At 53.6% G+C, this 18,252-nt stretch overlaps 1 protein-coding gene across 12 annotated transcripts in view; it reads right to left on the reverse strand.

The window, feature by feature from the left end:
- Positions 1 to 16,424, reverse strand: part of RPS6KA1 (ribosomal protein S6 kinase A1) — a 41,477-nt gene extending 25,053 nt beyond the window's left edge. For 2 of the 12 annotated variants that reach the window (XM_036256671.1, XM_036256668.1), the window contains exons 1-3: positions 1,629 to 1,933; positions 672 to 788; positions 335 to 416 (exon numbers count right to left, since the gene is read on the reverse strand). In XM_036256671.1, coding sequence (XP_036112564.1) covers positions 335 to 416; positions 672 to 788; positions 1,629 to 1,763 — 334 coding nt within the window. In that variant the 5' untranslated portion in view covers positions 1,764 to 1,933. Of the gene's footprint in view, positions 1 to 334; positions 417 to 624; positions 789 to 1,628; positions 1,934 to 3,501; positions 3,624 to 9,566; positions 9,612 to 12,261; positions 12,308 to 16,189 lie in introns of those variants that run through there. The other 10 variants (XM_036256670.1, XM_036256669.1, XM_036256666.1 and 7 more) reach the window with 8 other exon arrangements.
- Positions 16,425 to 18,252: the final 1,828 nt, after the last annotated feature.

An 18,252-nucleotide genomic window follows, 5' to 3' on the forward strand; every position in this document is an offset into this window, starting at 1 on the left:
CAGTCCTGTTTCTCCACCTTCGGATCAGGAGCTCCTGGAGACAGAGCTATCTCTTCCATCAGACACAAGGTTCTAGAGAGCTGGTCTGTCTCCCTTGATCCTGTGCCCAACCTGGGCTCTGCACGGGAAGGTGCTCTCCACTCATCTTTTTTTTTTAATTGATTTTAGAGAGGGAGAGAGGAAGTGGGGGAGAGAAACATCAGTCTGCTGCTCTACCCATTCATGCTCCCACTGGTTGACTCCTACACATGCCCTGATCAGAGATCAAACCTGCAACCCAGGCACATCGGGACAATGCTCCAACCAAGCTACCCACCCAGGACCCTCCACTCACCTTTCAGTGTTGCTTTCTTTAATACCTTCATGGCATACAGGTGCCCACTGTCAGGCCGGGTGACCTTCCTCACCAGGAAGACCTGAGAAGGCAGTTGGGGTAAAAGCAGAGGAGAAGCTGGGGAGGGGGCTGAGCCTGTCAGCTCCCATCCTCCAGCTCCCATCCTCCCTGAGCCCCATGTTTGACCTTTTGCCATCCCTGGGTACTAAGGTGACCTCTCACCCCCCCCCCCCACTCCATCCACACTTGCCCTTTGATCCTTAGAGTCCCAAGGTGAACTCTCACCCCACCTCTGACATGATGAGTGTGCCCTCCCAGGTGTGGGCTCAGGACTCACTTTGCCAAAGGATCCCTGGCCCAGAACCTTGAGCAGCTCAAAATGGGATGGGTCGGCCTTCTCAGAGCCAGCCTTGACATGGTGCGTGATGGAGATCTCCTTGAGGACGCCCTCATCCTGATGGAGGGATAGAGCTGGTGGGCACGGTGAGCCTCATCTGGGCCAGCATAGGGCATATGCTCCCTTCCAAGTCCACTCCCACCTCAGCAGACAGGGCCCTGCAGGCCCAACCAGACAACTTTTCTAACGGGACCAGCTTTCAGGTTCATCAATACCAAAGGGCTTCAAAGGCCAGGAAGGATCAAACAATCAAGGTGCCAGGTCAGGTGAGGTACTGCTCCTATTGCTCCTGATGCTCCCGCCTGCTTGAGCCCAAAGGAATGCCCAGGCATGGCCAGGCTGGCCAGGCTGAGCCAACCCCAGGCTCTGGCTGAGGCCCAGAGACCTGCCTTAGGTCCTCCCCGCCCCCTGCTGTATAGGTTTTGGTTTTGCCACAATAGGAAGTAGGGTTTGTTCTCAGAGCTGGGTTTTTGTTCCTAGACAGGATGGGTGACAGGATCCCTCTGGCCAGAAGTACAGGGCTGAGATGCAATAGGGACCCACAAGTCACCAGAGACTGCCCTACCAACCCAGTAAGTGCCAGTCTGGGGTGGGCAGGAGCTAAGGCCAAATATTCCATGCCCCACCCTCCAAATGTTCTTTCACACAAATCTACTAGAAACTGTTCGCCAGGTTGTAGTTGCTCTAGGACTCCTCTGCCCTCCTTCCAATCTTCCACTGTTACCCTGGAGCCCTGAAGTGCCTCCTCACTTCCCCAGGAAGTCAGTCTGGGCAGAGTCCAGTCATCCATCCAGCAGGGGCAGGCCTGGGCTGGGAGAGCCCAGCTGAGGCCAAACTGGCTGCCCAGGCACCTGCTCCAAGGGCCACAGCCAAGCCAATTCATCTGGGCACACTCACCGAGTCCCGCCTGGGGCCAGAGCCTGGGACAGGGGCAGGCAGAGAGGTCTGGCTGATCCTGGGCCGCTGCTTCCTGGGAAGCCAGGGGAGCAGGGCCCAGAGCCGCAGACGGGGCGGCTTGGGATCCTGCTCCATCCGCCCCGCAGGGCCAAGGCACCATGGCAGGAGCAGGCAGCGTCCGGGGCTGCCTCGGAGGTGGCCGGGCCCAAGGCGGATGTGCAGGGTAAGGGCGGGGGCTGGGCCTGGGCCACCAATCACTCAGAGCCTGTGGTTTCCTAGTTCCAGGCCTACACCCTCACCACGTTCCCTTCCTCCCCCCCACCCCACCCCACTGCCTGAGGGCTGCCCTCTGGTCCTCTACCCCCATTCTCCCTGTGGGCCTGCACAGGGCAAGCCCCAAGCCAACCCAACTGCTGAGGAGCGGATCGATGCCTAATAGGCAAAGACAGGCACCTAACAAGAGAAGCAGATAATAAAGGACACCCAATAGGCAGAGGCAGGCACACCCAATAGGCAGAGGCAGGCACCTAACATGTAGAGGCAGATAAAGAGGAACACCCAACAGGCAGAGACAGGCACCCAACAGGTTAAAACTGATAAATGCGGGCATCCGACAGGCAGAGGCTGGAGGGTACACATGCCCAACAGGCAGGAATAAATAGGGACATGGACCCAATAGGTAGAGGTAGGAAGGGACTCATTCCTAACAGGCAGAGGTGGACAGACTCATTCCTAACAGGCAGAGGTGGACAGACTCATTCCTAACAGGCAGAGGTGGACAGACTCATTCCTAACAGGCAGAGGCAGATGGGGACATGAACCCAAAAGGTAGAGACAGATGGAGACCCAATATGCAGAGGCCAATGGGGACTTACCTCCAACAGGTGGGAACAGATGGGGACATGTACTCAACAGAGTACAGAAACAGAAACAGAAGGGGACATGAACTAACACATCTAACATGTACCCAACAGGTGAAGACAGGCCCTCATCAAGCCGTGACAGACAGGAGCCCAACAACAGAGGTAGGTGGACAGCAAACAGAGACAGCCAGTCAGTGAGGCCCAAGTAGATGGACAGGTACCCAGAGCAGACACACACCCAGAAAGTCAGAGCCTGGTCTAAAAGGCAGAGCTCTGGTTCTTGCTGGTCTGCCCAGGGGAGAGGACGTCACCTGCAAACCCCTAGCACTTGGGAGAACAGTCCAGTATTTGTGGCAGACACATCTCTGAGGTTCTCCATTTCTGAGGAGGGCCCAGGACTAAGAGAATGGGCCAAGAAGAACATCTGAGTGCAATCTGATGACTTTGACTGTGATCCAAATATCCCAAAAGCTGTTATGCCCATTTAGGAACAGGAAACTGAGGCCCAGAGGACAGTGACTCATCCAGGCACAAAGTGAAGTGATGGCAGAACCCAAGTCCTTCCCCTGGTTATTGCCGGGCCTGCGGTTGGCAGGCCTCAAGTGCCAGGAAAGGGTGGGTAGGTAAGCCACCCAGAGCCATGTCCTCTCATCCAGGCCCATCCCCTCCCTCAGTACTAGGGTCAGTCCAGGAACTTCCCATTCCAGGTCTTGACCTTCAGAGACAGGCCACTCTGAACAGCCACAAAAGTTGCAGCTACAAAAAGCTACAAACTAATCAGGACCATGTGTAACCCCGGGTGGGACAGGCAGAAAGCCACACAGCAACCCCTGCCCACTCGACCCTGAGGTTTGAGCCTCCACCTGTCTGTCTGTCTGTGACTGAGAACACTCCCTGAAGACAGAGGCAGTCACCCAGAAACCCCAGGGGACAGAGCTCCCCCCAAACCCATACCGTGCCCAGAGTTATGGTGACAGACACTGCTGGAGGCAGGCCAACCCTCTGCTCACCTTTCTGGGACAAGAGAGTGAGTCTCTCTCAACTCTGGAGAAATCTGCCGGTGTCTGCATGGTAGGGCTCAAGCTGGTGGCCAGAGGGCCCCATTACTCCCCTTACTTCTGCTTTTTCAGCCTTCCTAGCCCAGAAGGCAGGGTCCCTGACCCCTTCCTTCTCACTTCCCCCTCTGTAGGGAGGAGGGACAGAAGACGGGTCAGGCTCCCTTGCTGAGGAGGGAACACTGTAGAACCCAAGCCCATGACTATGGTGGTGTGGTGGGGGGTAGGAGGGCAAGGATATACCCCCCTTATCTCCTCTAATCCTAAGGAGGGGAGACTGGAACACAGACAGTCACAGTGATGAGGCACCGACACAGTGAGCACCCAGCACCTGCAGACAGTCCTTGAGAATGATGGCAGAAGTCAGCAAACCATGGGCTCTGAGTGTCCCACCGCAGAGCAGAGACATTCCTTCCCCCATAGTGACCATTCCATGGCTAGGCCCACCCAAAATTACAGCCCATAGAGCAGGCAGCAACACACCCAGCCCTGCCGTAAAGTGACTGCCAGTCTAGGGCCCTGGGGTGGGCAAGGGGGCCAAGGCCCTGGCAAGGACCCACAGAAGTCTGAGGTGAGGAGCAGGTAGCCTGGGACAGAGGATGACCAGGCCCAGCCCCCTCACACGTGACCTTGCTGCATCACTCACGCCGGTACACCCACAGGAACTGACACACAAAAATACACACAGGTTGATGATCGGAAACCATTTCCACAGACATCCCCTATGTAGAAACACGTCCCCACATACACATGGACTTCCCCTTCCAGTCCTCACAGGGCCTCCAATAAAAGTCTGATGAGGACCCACTATGGCTTCTCATTGCACCCCAGCTTCTTCAGGCAGGAGTTTGGAGGCTGGAATAGCCCTTGGCCTCCGGAACCCTCAAGTCTCTAAGAAGCAAAGGAAGAGTCTCTGTGGCTAGCAGAGTACAGGAAGGGGCAACAGGAAGGAAAGAGTCTCAGAACTGCCTTCGCTGAAGGGTATGTGCAGGGCCCGTGAGGCCTTTGGGTGGCAGAAGGGGGAAGACAGGCATCAAACCACATCCCTTGGTCCCTGCCCATTCCCCCTGCAGATACTTCCTCTTATTTACTTCCTCCCACAGAGCAGCTGGGAGAGAAGGCCAGAGAGTCCTGCCTGATCCCTGGTCCCTAGGGTCCTCACCGTGGGCTTCCTTCCACCAGCTACAGCCCAAGCCCACCTGCCAATCCCTGGCCCTAATGAATAGCAACAGCCCCTTCCCCAGCTGGCAGCATCTACAGGGCCTCCCAGGTACCGTCCCTCTAGTAAGACAGATGTCCCCAGATGTATCTCCGAGCACGCCTCTGGGCAGGTGAGGAGGGGTCCATAGTTTCTAGGCATCCTTGATAGGGGAGCTGGCCTCAGGCACTAGGCCAGGACTGGCATGGAATGACAATGAAAATTGTGCCTCCAATAAATTGAGCCTTTATTGCATGAGACTTTTCTTTCCTTCAACTGTTGCTGGTGTGGATTCTGCCAGGCCCTGTGTCTCAGTCCCATTTCAGAGACGAGGAAACTAGATTCAGAGAGGAAGTGACTTGACCAAGGCCACATGGCTAGAAAGGAGGAGCGCTAAGAGCAAATTAAAAATCAGTTTGCGTGCCCTGACTGGTTTGGCTCAGCGGTTGGAGCGTCGGCCTACGGACCAGAGTCCCGGGTTCGGTTCCTGCTAGGGGCACATACCTCCCCCCGCCAAAAAAAATCTGTTTCCGTCCAAAGCCTACACTCCTATTTCATTATTGCCCTCCCTGCAAGGCCAACCAACCAGCCTCCCATTTGGACATCACCCAAAGCTACTGGCCCCCTGCTCTGGCCCCATGCCAGGATCCAGACACTACGAAGCACACAGGTTAAGGAAGATGCTGGCCTTAACCTCAGGTAGCTCCAAAAATAAATACATGATAACAAAACACAACTGTCCAGCGACAGAGCTATAGTTAGGTGCTGTGGGTGCCCAGAGGTGAAACTATCTGCCTAGGGTGAGGTCCAAGAACCTTCCAGAGAGGGGGTAGTCCAGCTAGACGCTGAGGAGGAACAGGAGTTGGCCAGACAGAAAGGAGAAAAAAGATACATCATGTAGAAACACCAGGGTGAACAAGAGGCTTGAGGCCAGGAGTGAAGGGAGGGAAGTCAGGAACTGTCCACTCACTAGCTAAGTGCTCCCAGGCAAGCAAACTCTCTCCCTATCTGAGCCTCAGTTTCCTCCTCCATAAAACAGAGGTTAAAATGAGATGTTATTTCTAGAAGCAAAATGGGCCATAGAAGCATAGGGACATAGTAAACAGAACTTCTCCCTGAATTGGTGGGCAGTCTTACTAAGGTTATCTCCTCTGGGCAGGCGGAAGGGACAGAGCCCAGCCATGGGGTCCCAGGTGCTGGGAGGGTGGACTAGCCTGCCCTAGCCAATCTAAGGGAAGTTCCCCTCAACACCTGAGGTTCCCAAAGCTCCCCAAAGTCCATAGTCACATCCTGCCTGAGCTCCAGCCAGGGGAGCAAGAGGGATCCGGGAGGGATCAGGGTTTCATAAACAGGAAGAGAGGAGGGGAGGGGGGAGATGCTCAGCTCTCAAAATAGACCTACAGGCACTTCAAAGGGGTCCAGCTCCGGAGATAGCCAGGGGAGGGGGCCTGGGGTGCCCAGTCTACCCCCAGGAAGGAAGGGAGGGTGAATGGAACTTCAGTGTGTCTGAGGACACCAGGTGCACCCTGGGTACTGAAAATATCCAAGGAGCTCTCACCCTAGACTGTCCACACTATAGCTGCTAAACCCCAAACCCCCCTTTCTTCTTGAAACTAATAAAATAAAAATAAATAAGCATTGCCCAGCCAGTGTGGTTCAGTGGAATGAGCATCGTGCCGTGGACTGAGAGGTCCTGGTTCCGATTCCGGGTCAGGGCACGTGCCCAGGTTGCGGGCTCAATCCCTAGTAGGAGGTGTGCAGAAGGCAGCCAATTGATGTTTCTCCCTTACATGGATGTTTCTATCTCTTCCTTCATCTCTCTCTAAAAAATCAATAAACACATTAAATAAATAAATAAATAAATAAACATTGAACACCAACATGTGCCTCACACCTTGCTAGATTCTCTAACTTATATGCATCCCATGCCCTCCTCTGGGTAGCCCTGGACTTTATTCTTTTTCTACAGGAAAAGCATCTGAGCCTCAGAGAGCAAATCACTCAACCAAGGTTATGAGGCAAACAGGAAAGAGGGGCAGGATTCTGAACTCAGAACATCTGACTCCCAAGTCCCCCTCCCACTTCTTTTGTTTGTTTGTTTGTTTTTATCCTCACCTGAGGACATTTTTCCATTTTATTGTTCAGACAGAGTGGAAGGGAGAGAGAGAGAGAGAAACATCGACGTGAAAGGGACACATCGAGTGGCTGCCACCCGCACGATCAACCAGGGCCGGGGACAAACTGCAATCGAGGTACACGCCCTTAGCAGGAACCGATCCCAGGTCTCTCGGGACCGCAGGCCAACGCTCTAACCGCTGAGCCAAACTGGCCAAGGCTCCTCCACCTCTTTTCCAGCTGGAAGACCCTCTTCTCTCTCTAGGTGCCCAAACCCTGCATTTCGAAGCTCAGCCAAATGCCAGCTCTATAGGGAAGATGGCCTGGTGCCCCACAGCCTACCCCAATGTTTCTTCCTCCACCTACACAGCAGTGATCATCCATCTGGTCCACACTCAGCCCTAAGCTCGGATGCCACTGGCAGGGTTCCCCAGTACATGCTCACATCATCCTGCCACTGAGAGAAATGTGGGCACCTGGAAGGTGGTTTATTTCTCTGCCCAGTACGAGGCCTAACACAGAATGGAAGTTCTCCATGCCCACAGTCATGTTCTTCCTCATCACAGTGCCCACCACAGAGCTTTCCTGTCTCCACCTGCCCCCGGGGAGCTCCCTCAGGGTGGGGATGCTGATTTCATTTTGGGGTTCCCCAGTGCCACAGCAGAGTTCTCTGAAAGTCTGATGAAGCAAAAGATAAACCAGCCCTTGTCAGCTCATTCCACTGCAGAAAGTGATGAGGTCTGGACCAGAGGCTGAGCGCCCCCTGGTGTGTTGAGCCCAGAAGTGGGCACTAGGGATACTGCGAGGTTCTGGGGCAATAAAGATGGTTGAACAGGTTTCTAGGAATGGTGAAACTTGAGGGTCATAGGACCTAATGTTCTTCCTCTTCAGCAGGGAGTGTTCCCTGGGCTAGGAGGAGTGTGGACTCTGTGGTCAAGCAACATCTGACTCCATTGCCCACCAGCTATGTGACCTGGGGCCTCAATTTTCTCATCTGTAAAATGGCAATAGTAACAATATCTACCTCCAGGAGTGTTGTGAAAACTAAAGGGCAAGTTCCTGGTGTGGTGCCAGGTGTGTGTTAAGCTCCTTCTCTTCCTTACTGTGGCAGCTGAGGCTCTCCCCTCCCTCCTCATCTCCAGCCTCATCTCCCCCACCCCAGAATTTTCTGCTCTAGAGCAGGAGTCATAAGCTTGGGGTCAAATGTAGGTTACCTGACTGGGTAAGCTCCTGCCCTCTCCTATCCAGCCCCTTTAGCTCTTGGGGTGAGAAGCTGTACTTACCACCAGCATCCCCACAGCTGCAACCCCCAGAACCTCAGCTCCAAGATATGTACATCCTGGTTCACTGGGGACCTACAGCCCCTTCAGTTTGTTACTAGGCAACTAGGGGCAGCTACTTTATGGGAGGAGATTCTGCAGATATGGGGCCAAGCAAACCAAGGGGCCCTGTCTACATCACTTGCCTGGCTTCTAGTGGTCCAAGGTTGCCATCGTAACCAACCGAAAAGGGGGAAGGAGTCTACTTCTCTCACCAGCCCTACCCTAGGGAGCTCAGCAACCTTATCTTAGGAGGCTGAGTCAAGACAAACATGGGGACCAGCCCTGGGTTTATTCAAAGGTGAGCTTATGGCAGGTCTGGTGCCAGGCAGACCCAGGCATGGAGGGTGTGGCCATTAGTAGGAAGTGGAGCGGAGTAAGACATTGGGGCATTCATGCTGCTGGTACTGAAGTCGCTGTGTGCCAGGCAGTTACTATCTCATATGTCCCTCACATCACTCCTATGAGATAGGCACTATTATCCCCAGTTTACAGATGAAGAAATTGAGACTCTGAAAGGAGAACAGCCCTGGCCGGTGTGGCTCAGTTGGTTGAACGTCATCCCATGCACCAAAGGGTCACGGGTTTGATTCCTAGTCAGAGCACATGCCCAGGTTGCAGACTTGATCCCCAGTGGGGGATGTGCAGGAGGCAGCCGATCAATGTTTCTCTCTCTCTCTCTCTCTCTCTCAAATCAATAAAAATGTGTTTTAAAAAAGAAAGAAGAAGAGTTTCTGGCAAGATGGTGAGGGTGGAGCCAGGAGGTGAACCCAGGTCTGCTTTACCCGCCCTCTGTCCTGCCTAGGTGGCTTTCAAAGCTCCTCCACAGCCAGAAGCTCTGTGCTCACATAAGTGGGTGTAGGAGGAACCCAGTGGAAGCAAAAACAGCAGGGGTGAGGGAACAGCCTCATGCTGGGAGCTGGGAGCCCTGAGAAATGACCTGTGCACCCACCAGGTCCCCTCCCACATCACATGCCCAGATGATCCCAGGCTCTTGTCAGGCCCAGCTGACCTGAGCCTCTCCCATCACTCCTTCAGCCCTCTCCTTATAGCCAGCCTAGATGCCAAGAGTAAATAAACTAAGGAAGTGTCCTAGCCTGGGTGATGGGTAATTAGAGTTCTAGCATGGATTCTGCTTCTGACCCTGTCTGGGCCACAGTCCCCTCACCTAAGAAACTGGAAGATTGCAGCACGTGATCTCCATGCATAGGCTTGCCTTGAGGGTTAGCTGGGACCAGAGAAGAAAGGCTGAGCTGGGAAAGGGCGGAGAGGCCAGGATCTTCACACCCAGGTGGGATGAGGGCAGGCCTTCCTCCTCCTCCATGGCCATGCAAACAGTGCCTCCCCCCCAACAGTCCCCAGCCCAGGGTGCTAGCCGTAGCCCTTACCTTAGATGGCTGAAGTCCAGCTTCTTCCACTGAGGCCTGTCCATTCTGGAATAGAGAAGAGAGATTAGGGAACACTGTCAAGAGTTTATCAGCATGGGACAGAACAAAGATAGACCCGTGGGGAACCCCATCCTTGGCTGCTTCCAATAGCTAGGGAAGACATGGAGGCGGGCAGGAGTTCTGAATGGGTGTCCCAACTCCACTTGCATGATGGGGGTGCAGGTACCAAGCCCTCCTGCAACAGCCTCTCACCATCCAGGCAGTGCATTTGTTGAAAGTCCCTCCCTCAGCTCTCTGCCTGGCAAACATCTATCTTTGAAGACTCAGCTCAAATGTCATCTCCTCCCAATGAGAAGGAAAGGGTATGTGAGGGTGGGTAAAGGCACAGCTCCCAGCTCTGTTAGAGACAAAATGTGTGATTTTGTGCCAACTAATCAACTGCACGCAGACTCAGTTTCCTGATCTGTAACATGAGGGCAGTTATAGCCGCTTCCCAGAGATGCAGCAAGGGTAGAAGGAGACAAAGTCTGGGAACGTGTCCAGCCCAGAGACAGTGGCTACCCTGGCCTTGACCCCTCTGTCCTGCCAGGCAGAATCGCTTCTGGCCCACTATGCCCCTGCATTCCTTCATTACCACTTGTCACATTGCAGGGACTATTTAAACACATGCCTGCCCTTCTGAATAAAGGGGAGTCCCGGGAGGGCAGAGATTAGGGCTCCATGCTAACAGCTGTTCTCTTCCGAGCCCCTGCCACATGCCAGGCACTGGGCTCAGTGCCTCACACCTGTGGCATCATTAAATCCTAATGATCTGGGAAGGAGGCCCTAGTTCCATTTGGCAGAGGCAAAAACTGAGGCTGAGGGACCTAGTAATGATACCTAAGGTCACATAACTGGTTAAGCGGGGATTCAAATTCTGGTCTCTGACACCCAGGAGATGCTCAAAAAAGGTCTGTTGAAAAGCAGCTCATACCTCAGATAGGGGAACTACTACTGGCAGAGGGGTGGACACCAGAGCCCACCTCTGGGTAGTCCTGATTTTTCCAGTCCCAGACTTCACACACAGGTGGGCATTATTCACCCTAGGGTATACCAAACCCAGCCCACCTCTTTACTGTGATACAAGGTGATTAACTTACCTTATCTGGGGGTTGAGGAGCTGAAAGGAGTTGTCCTCACCCCTCCTTGTACAGCAAGAATGTGGTGAGGCACACAGAGGCTCCTAACAGCTAGGAAGACCCAGCCTAGGGCAGGTCAGGACTTTGGATACAGAGGCTGTGTCCACAGGGCAGCTATGGCTTTGCTTGGCAGCAGCAGGCACAGCTGTGTTCTGCCCATTATATAATCTCCCTGCCCCTGGAACAGCTTCCCCTGCTGCTTCCAGGACATCCTGCTCCCTTAGCTGCTTTAATGCCCCTAATCCTCCCCAGGGCCAGTGTTCTGCAGACACACACACACACACACACACACACACACACACACACACACACACTGTCATCTCTCAGCAGCCTGGGGAGAAGGGCCAGGTTGATCAGGGCCCGGGAGGAGGCAGGACACATTTGTAGCTTAAGCTCCACTTCACCCAGCATTCTAGACTCTTGATAGAATTCCTACAGATAGTCTCAACAGCCTACACACCAGCCCCCCACCCCACCCCAGCTTTCCCCCATTCAAATCTTCATCCTTCCTAAAACTCAACTGAGATCACTGCACTTGAGCCATCAATTTCCTTGGTCACTCACTCACTACTTATTGAGCACTTGCCATGCATCAGACCCCAAACCCTTCCATGGCTTCCCACTGCCTGCAGAACACAGTCCTAGCTCCTTGGCATGCCATTCAAGACCATCATTTCCAACTACCCAACACAACTGATTAAGAACGTGGGTTCTGGAACCTAAACTTGTGGGTTCAAATTCTGGCTTCTATACCACCTGCATGACCTTGAGGTTACTTCATTTCACAGGGCTTCAGTCCTCATCTGTGAAATGGGGATAAGAGTAATGTACCTCATAAGGTGGCTATAAAAAGCAAACAAAATAGTCTATAAACATATATACCTGGCACGTACTGGTATTGGGTCCACAAACAGTAGCCATTATTATTATTGGGCCCTTTTCTGAAGATAAACTGAATGAACTGAGAACCCAAACAGACCAGCTTATTTCATATCCCTAAGCATTTGCATGATGGCTCACTCCTACCAAGAAAACCCTTCCTGCCTTGTCACTTTGGCAAACTCCTGATCTTCTTCCAGAACTCACTTCAAATGTCATATCTTCTATCCACACAGCCTTAAGTCCTTTCCTCCTTCATCTGGGTCCCACAGCATTGAGAAAGCCACATGTTAACTCAGGAAGGAGCCCTGGCTTGTCTGTCACCATATCCTTGGCACCCAGCTCAAGGTCCAGCATGCAGTGTGTCAAATAAAAGCTCAACCCAGCAAAGAGAGCAGGGAGGCCAGAGTAGGGTCTATTACTCCCATTTTTCAGACAAGGCTCAGTGAGTGAAGGGACTCACCTGAGGTCCCTCAGTTAGCAGGCAACAGACATAGGACCATAATCCAAAGTCACATGGTTGTAAGCCTTAATCCAAAATGAGGGTGGGAAGGAGGCAGTGGATATACCCAGAGGTGTGGGCTTACTAAGCAGTGACCCGGATGAGTCAAGGGACCCCACAGGCCCTATTTAGCTACCTCCAGTCCCAGGATCTCTGGCCTGGATGCCATCCTCATGGAACCCCATGCCTGTAAGAGCTGATGTATAAAGTCTCTAGAGGGGAATGGCAGCCCTGGAGGAAATACTGGGAATACAAAAAGGACCACAGGTGAGCTTCCCCTCAGAACCAGGGTATACACAGCGAAGACAAGGTACACTGTCCTTCTGCCCTGACTGCTGCATGGATGGTGGAAAGAATGCAGCTCTGCAGCCACGAAGACACAACCACTAATCCTAACTCTGCCAGCCATTCCTTCCAACCTTGGGTCTGTCACATCATTTCTCTGGGCCTCAGTTTCCTCATCTATACCTTGAAAGTAGGTCTGTCTTATACATTGCTGCATCTTGTGCTTAGAATAGTACTTGTCACATGATAAGTGATCAATAAATATTTGCTGAATGAATAAATGAACAAAAGGGGACAATGATGGTGACCTTGCAGAATACTGAATGAAGGACCTTGTCTAAAAAGTCTGGTACAGCTGCCCTGGCCTGGTGGCTCAGTTGGATGGAGCATCATTCCATACACCAAAAGGTTGTGAGTTCAATTCCTGATCAGGACACATACATAGGTTGAGGGTTCAATCCCTAGTCAGGGTGCATAGTGTGTGGGTGGGGGTCAACTGATCAATGTTTCTTTCTCATATCGATGTTTCTCTCTCTCTCCCTTCCTCTCGCTCTAAAATCAATAAAAACATATTCTGGGGTGAGGATTAAAATAAAGAAAAGTCTGGCCCTGGCCGGTTTGGCTCAGCGGTTGGAGCGTCGGCCTGCGGTCCGGAGAGACCCGGGTTCGGTTCCCGCTAAGGGCACGTACCTCTGTTGCAGTTTGTCCCCGGCCCTGGTTGGTTGTGCGGGTGGCGAACACTCGATGTGTCCCTTTCATATCGATGTTTCTCTCTCTCTCTGTTCCTCTCTCTCCCTTCCACTCTACCTGAGCAAAGGATGGAAAAATGTCCTCGGTTGAGGATGATAAAAAAATAAAATAAAAATAAAAATAAAAATAAAAATAAAGAAAAGTCTGGTATGAAAGGGCCCTTTGGCCTCTTAAGAGGATGGAGACCGACTCTTCTCCCTTTTTCTCAAAGAGCTCTGTTCATGGAATCAGCTGCCCAGAGCCCTCAACCATTGTGCCCCTTCCCCAGAAATCAGAGATGGGTTCCAACAGGCATCCTTCTTTCCCACCCAAGCAGCTCTGTTTTGGGAAGAGGGGCCCAGGGCAGCGTCTGGAGAAACCATGCAGCAGATGGACAAAGACAGCATGTGCCCCGAAGGTAGGAAGCAGCCCCAGGAGCTGAGTTCAGAGCCCAGCATTGGCAGCCCTGCACAATGCTGGAGGCTAGGGCCAGGTGCCAGGGCTGGCTGGCACAATCCATCCTCGGCAAAAGCTGGACAGGGGCCCTTCAGGACGAGGAAAGTCTGCCAACATCCGGAGCCTCTCTCGGAGTACCTTCCACCTGGGCCGGTTTGATCCCAACGGTTCCCCATCCTTGAGCCTCCCCACACTTGAGAGACCTGGGTTCCAATACTAACTCTGACATTAATTCATAGGCCAGTTCTCTCTGAGTTCAGTTGTCTCATATGAAAATAGAGGTAATAATCCCTACATTGAGAAGTTGTTATGAGAATTTAAATAAGATGAAACAGATGAAGCAGGGTGGTGGCACACAGTAAAGCTCTGTACATGGCAGGGCTGGACCGGGGCACAAGGTTCCTGCTATCAGCTAGGCCAGGGAAGGCCCAAGCAGAATCCTTACCCACACTTCCAATGAGTTTGCTCCACCTGGGCCACACCCTGAGCCAAGCCCTGCCTCCCAGCAGCCCATTTTCAGCAGCGTCATAGGGAGGGCAGGGCAGTCAAGATCCCAGGCCTCTGCCAAATGCCCCTGCCAGACCCTTGTCTGCCTCCTTTCCAGCCAGGAGTCAGAGGCAGTGCCTATACCTGCAGGTCAGGCTGCTGTATCACTTACATGTCACCTGGGCTAAGAACAGCGAGGCCCTGTTCTCCAGTGAGAACAGCCCAACCCATGCCCTGGCTGCCCCATGGCTCCTGTTACCCAAACAATAACACCCAGTTGCCTGGCACCTCTATCGAGTGGGGGAAGGGAAGAATGGGCAGCAGTACCCAGGGCTCTGCACCCTTTCAGACCCAGGAAGCAGAAGGTAGAATCCAGTGTTGGTCACTGAAGAAACAGAGGCCCAGAGAGGTTAAGGACTGGCTAAGGGTCACACAGCATTTCCAAGGTAAAGCTCCTGGAGAAATCATGCCCCGCCCCCTCAATCCTAGGAACTAAGCCAGTCTTCTCTCACAGAGTTCAAGTGCAGCAATACTCAAAACTGAGTTGTTTCCTATTTAAACCTGATTAAGTTGGCCCCTGCCCCAGGATTCACTAAAAGGAATCAGGAAGTTCATCACCTGGACTGGGAATCAGGCTCCTAGGTGTCTGCCCTCCCTATTTCCAAGGTAAGTTATTGGGTTAAGTTCCTCCCTGGCCTCTCCCAATCTACCTACCTCTAAAGAGGCCTAGGTTGCAGGGGCGTGCCCAGGCAAAAGAATCCACTTCAGAGTGCCCTCCTCCCCAGGCCCTAGTGACCTAGTCCTGGGGGCAGAGGGGAAGAAGGAATAGAAGATGCAGAGGGTAGTATAAGGTGAGTCAGCGAGAGAGAACCTCCAAGAGCATGTAGGACCTGTAAAAACCCCGTGGCAGGGATCCCAGAGCAATTTACTCCAAATTGCACCTTCAGGTTGCTTACCTAATCCTGCCTCGCCCACCCTCCAATAGCCAGTGTCAGCTATGACCATCCCTTTAAAGGGGCAGCACATCTTGGATGCTAGGGACCAGGAGTTCTCACTGATCTCAACCTGTGACCCTTGAGAGACAAGGCCCTTGGTGGTGGCCCCACGTAAGAGAGGGCAGAGAAGGGGTCCTAGCCAGGAGAAAATCACTTTGGCTCCCAGGCTCAATGAGGTCTTCACACTCTCCCTGCATATCCCCCACACCCCTTTTGGAAAGGGAGTATCACCTGCCTCCTACCCAGCTTGAGGCTGAGGGAAAAGCTTTCTTGACCTATTGGTTCAGGAGCTTGACCTTGACCCTGGGGGGTCAAAAGGCACAGGAAGAACTTGTCGCCGGCATGCTTAGGGCCTGGCACCACAGAATCCTCCCAGGAGGGGAGGCGCTGCTTCAGGGAGAGGCTAGACTGGCAGAGGCCAAACTACCCAGGGGCCCAGCCCTTCCTATGGGAGGGGGCACCAGAAAGTAGCAGGCACCAAGGTCCTCCCCCTCTCCAGGAATAATCTTCAAAGTCGAAGAGCTTTTCCCCACTCTTTTCTCCACAGTCTGGGGCAGGGGACACAGGTGTCTCTGGCCCTAGCCTTGGGGCAAAGAAAACCGAGTTTCATTCCCAGACCAGCGGTGTCGCCCCATATTCCACAACTGCCAAGGGTCAAGAGGAACAATCTTTCTAGGGTCAGCAGCGGAGAAGTGAGGAGCTTTTGGGGTAGAGCGCTGGGAGACGTCAAGGAGAAGGGGGAGATCCCATAATCCTTGTCTCCTGTAGAATCCCAGACATGAGGCACCCCGGCCCTGGCCGTCTGCGCTAATAGAGGAAGCTCCAACAGCTCCCGGCATGGGTCCTAAGTGTGGGGTGAAGGAGTCCAGAGTTCAGCGCCCCACGGGACCCCCTCTCCGGACTAAGAGGGTTCTCGGTGCTTGGCGGAACTGTCCCTCGCGTACACATATCCGAAGCAGAGGGGGGTGGAGCCGAAGAAGGGGCAAGAGATCGGAGGGCACTCGCGCCCTAGCAGGCGCCTGACAGATTGCAGCGGCGCCGCGAACCACCCCGCCCCTGTGGGGACCTGAGATCGTCGGCCGCCGGCGCCGGTTCCCCACCCGGCTCACTCACCTCCGGGTCCAGCGGCACCAGCTCCATGAGCGGCCAGGGCTCCTTGAGCTGAGCGAGCGGCATCGCGCCGCCGCAGGGCCGCTCGTGCTCCTCCGGTGGCACTGGCTGCGCCGCCTCCGGGGTCCCAGGGTCCCCGACTCTGCGCCCCCGCCGCCCCGCGGCGCCCCCCCTCCCCCGAGACCCTCACGCTCCGCCTGGGCCGTCCGCGCTGCAGCCGCCGCGGCTCTCGCACTTCAGCTCTCTCGTCACCCGGCGCCGCCGCGCCCATTGGCTACCTGCGTGGGGGCGGGGCTTAGACAGCCCCGCCCCAGCCCCCGCGGCACGGCATTCCCGGCGCGGACCCCCGCCCCCGAGGTGCTGGGAGCGCTGGCCCCGCCTTCACCGCGAGTCCCTGGCCCGCGCTTCGCTCCGCCTGAAAGTCCTCCTGGCTCCTCCCTCCCACTCCTTGTCCCAGCCCCCAAACCACCTCCAACCATCCTCCTGGCCCCCGCGCCGGCCACGCTAGATCCACCGCTGTCTTCCTCACTCAACTCGTTCTGAATCACTCTTTATACGTTCCTTCTCCTTACAGGGGGATTCCCTCCTGTTTCCCACCCCCAGCCTCATACACACACACACACACACACCCCGAAAGTCCCTGGCGTGACCCCTGACAGAGGCTTGAAAGGAGCCTGGGCACAAGTCCCCTGAGGACTCCTCTTCTCCAGACCCTAGATATGCCCTCTACGGAAGTCAACACTGGGATCCCCTGAGGAACAATCCAGCCCTAGGTAAGTTCCAACAATGTCACCACCAGCAGAACCCACAGTGCTACCAGAGTGATTTCTTCATAACAAATTTTTTTGCAACCTGTGCTTGAATGGGGCTCATTTCAAGCCAAGTCTCCCTAGAATCTCCCCAGTGCAGGTCCAGATCTAGGCTGATTTGGACTCGCACCACCTCTAAGGTCGGCAGGGACCAGGCTCCCATGATGGACCGACACTTGTGTTGCACTTGGAGTAAAAGGCCAGGGAAAGGGATTCACCCTGGAGAGATTCAGCCTCCACCTAAAGAGGTGTTAGGGGTCCAGGTGTGGTGAGATTTATTCACAGGCAGGCTAGTGGAGGGATGAGCTTGCAGGTTCATCAGTGGGAAGAATGGCCATTTATTTGCAAAGCTGTTCTAAGGCAGGGGGATGGAAAAGATTGTTTATCAAAAGCCTTCGGTGGCCCTGGCTGGTGTGGCTTAGTTGTTTGGGCATTGTCCTGTGCACTGAAAGGTTGTGGGTTCGATTCCCAGTCAGGGCACATGCCTTGGCTGCCAGCTCAATTCTCACCTTCCATAGGGGGTGGGCAGGAGGCAGCCCATCGATGTTTCTCACATCATGTTTCTCTCTCCATCTCCCTTCCTTTCTCTAAAAATCAATAAAAAGTCTTTTTAAAAAAGGCCTTTGTGAACCAGCCTCCACCAACATGTGATTTACTTGAATCTTCACCACCACCTAGTTGACAAATCATAGAACAGCCTCAGAAAGATGAGATGACTTACCAAAGTCACACAGCAGGTCAAGAACAGATTAAAACTTTAGCCTGGCCAGTGTGGCTCAGTGGTTGAGCCTCGACCCACACGCCAAGAGGTCGCCAGTTTGATTCCCAGTCAGGGCACATGCCCAGGTTAGGGGCCAAATCCCCAGTGGGGAGCATGCAAGAGGCAGCCAATCAGTATTCTCTCTCATTGATGTTTCTATCACTCTCTCCCTCTCCCTTCCTTTCTCTCTAAAATCAATAAAGAAAAAAATTGAAGAACAGATTAGGACTTTAAAAAATCAAAGTGGTCTGAGAATTTCCCCTAAATCCAGAGTTCCCCTTATTCCTTGTTCCCAGGGTAGTACCTCAGATGTTGAAATGAATTGTTCAGCCTTTAGAACCCAACAAATCTGGATTTGAATTCCAGGTCGGCTACGTCCTTAACACTGGGAAATTTATTTATTTTTTATTTTATTTTTGTTATCCTCATCTGAGGACATTTCTCCATTTTTTGTTCAGCTAGAGTGGGAGGGAGAGAAATATCGACGTGAGAGGGAC

The sequence above is a fragment of the Molossus molossus genome, unplaced genomic scaffold (assembly GCF_014108415.1).
Source record: "Molossus molossus isolate mMolMol1 unplaced genomic scaffold, mMolMol1.p scaffold_m16_p_12, whole genome shotgun sequence".
NCBI classification, from domain to species: domain Eukaryota; kingdom Metazoa; phylum Chordata; class Mammalia; order Chiroptera; family Molossidae; genus Molossus; species Molossus molossus.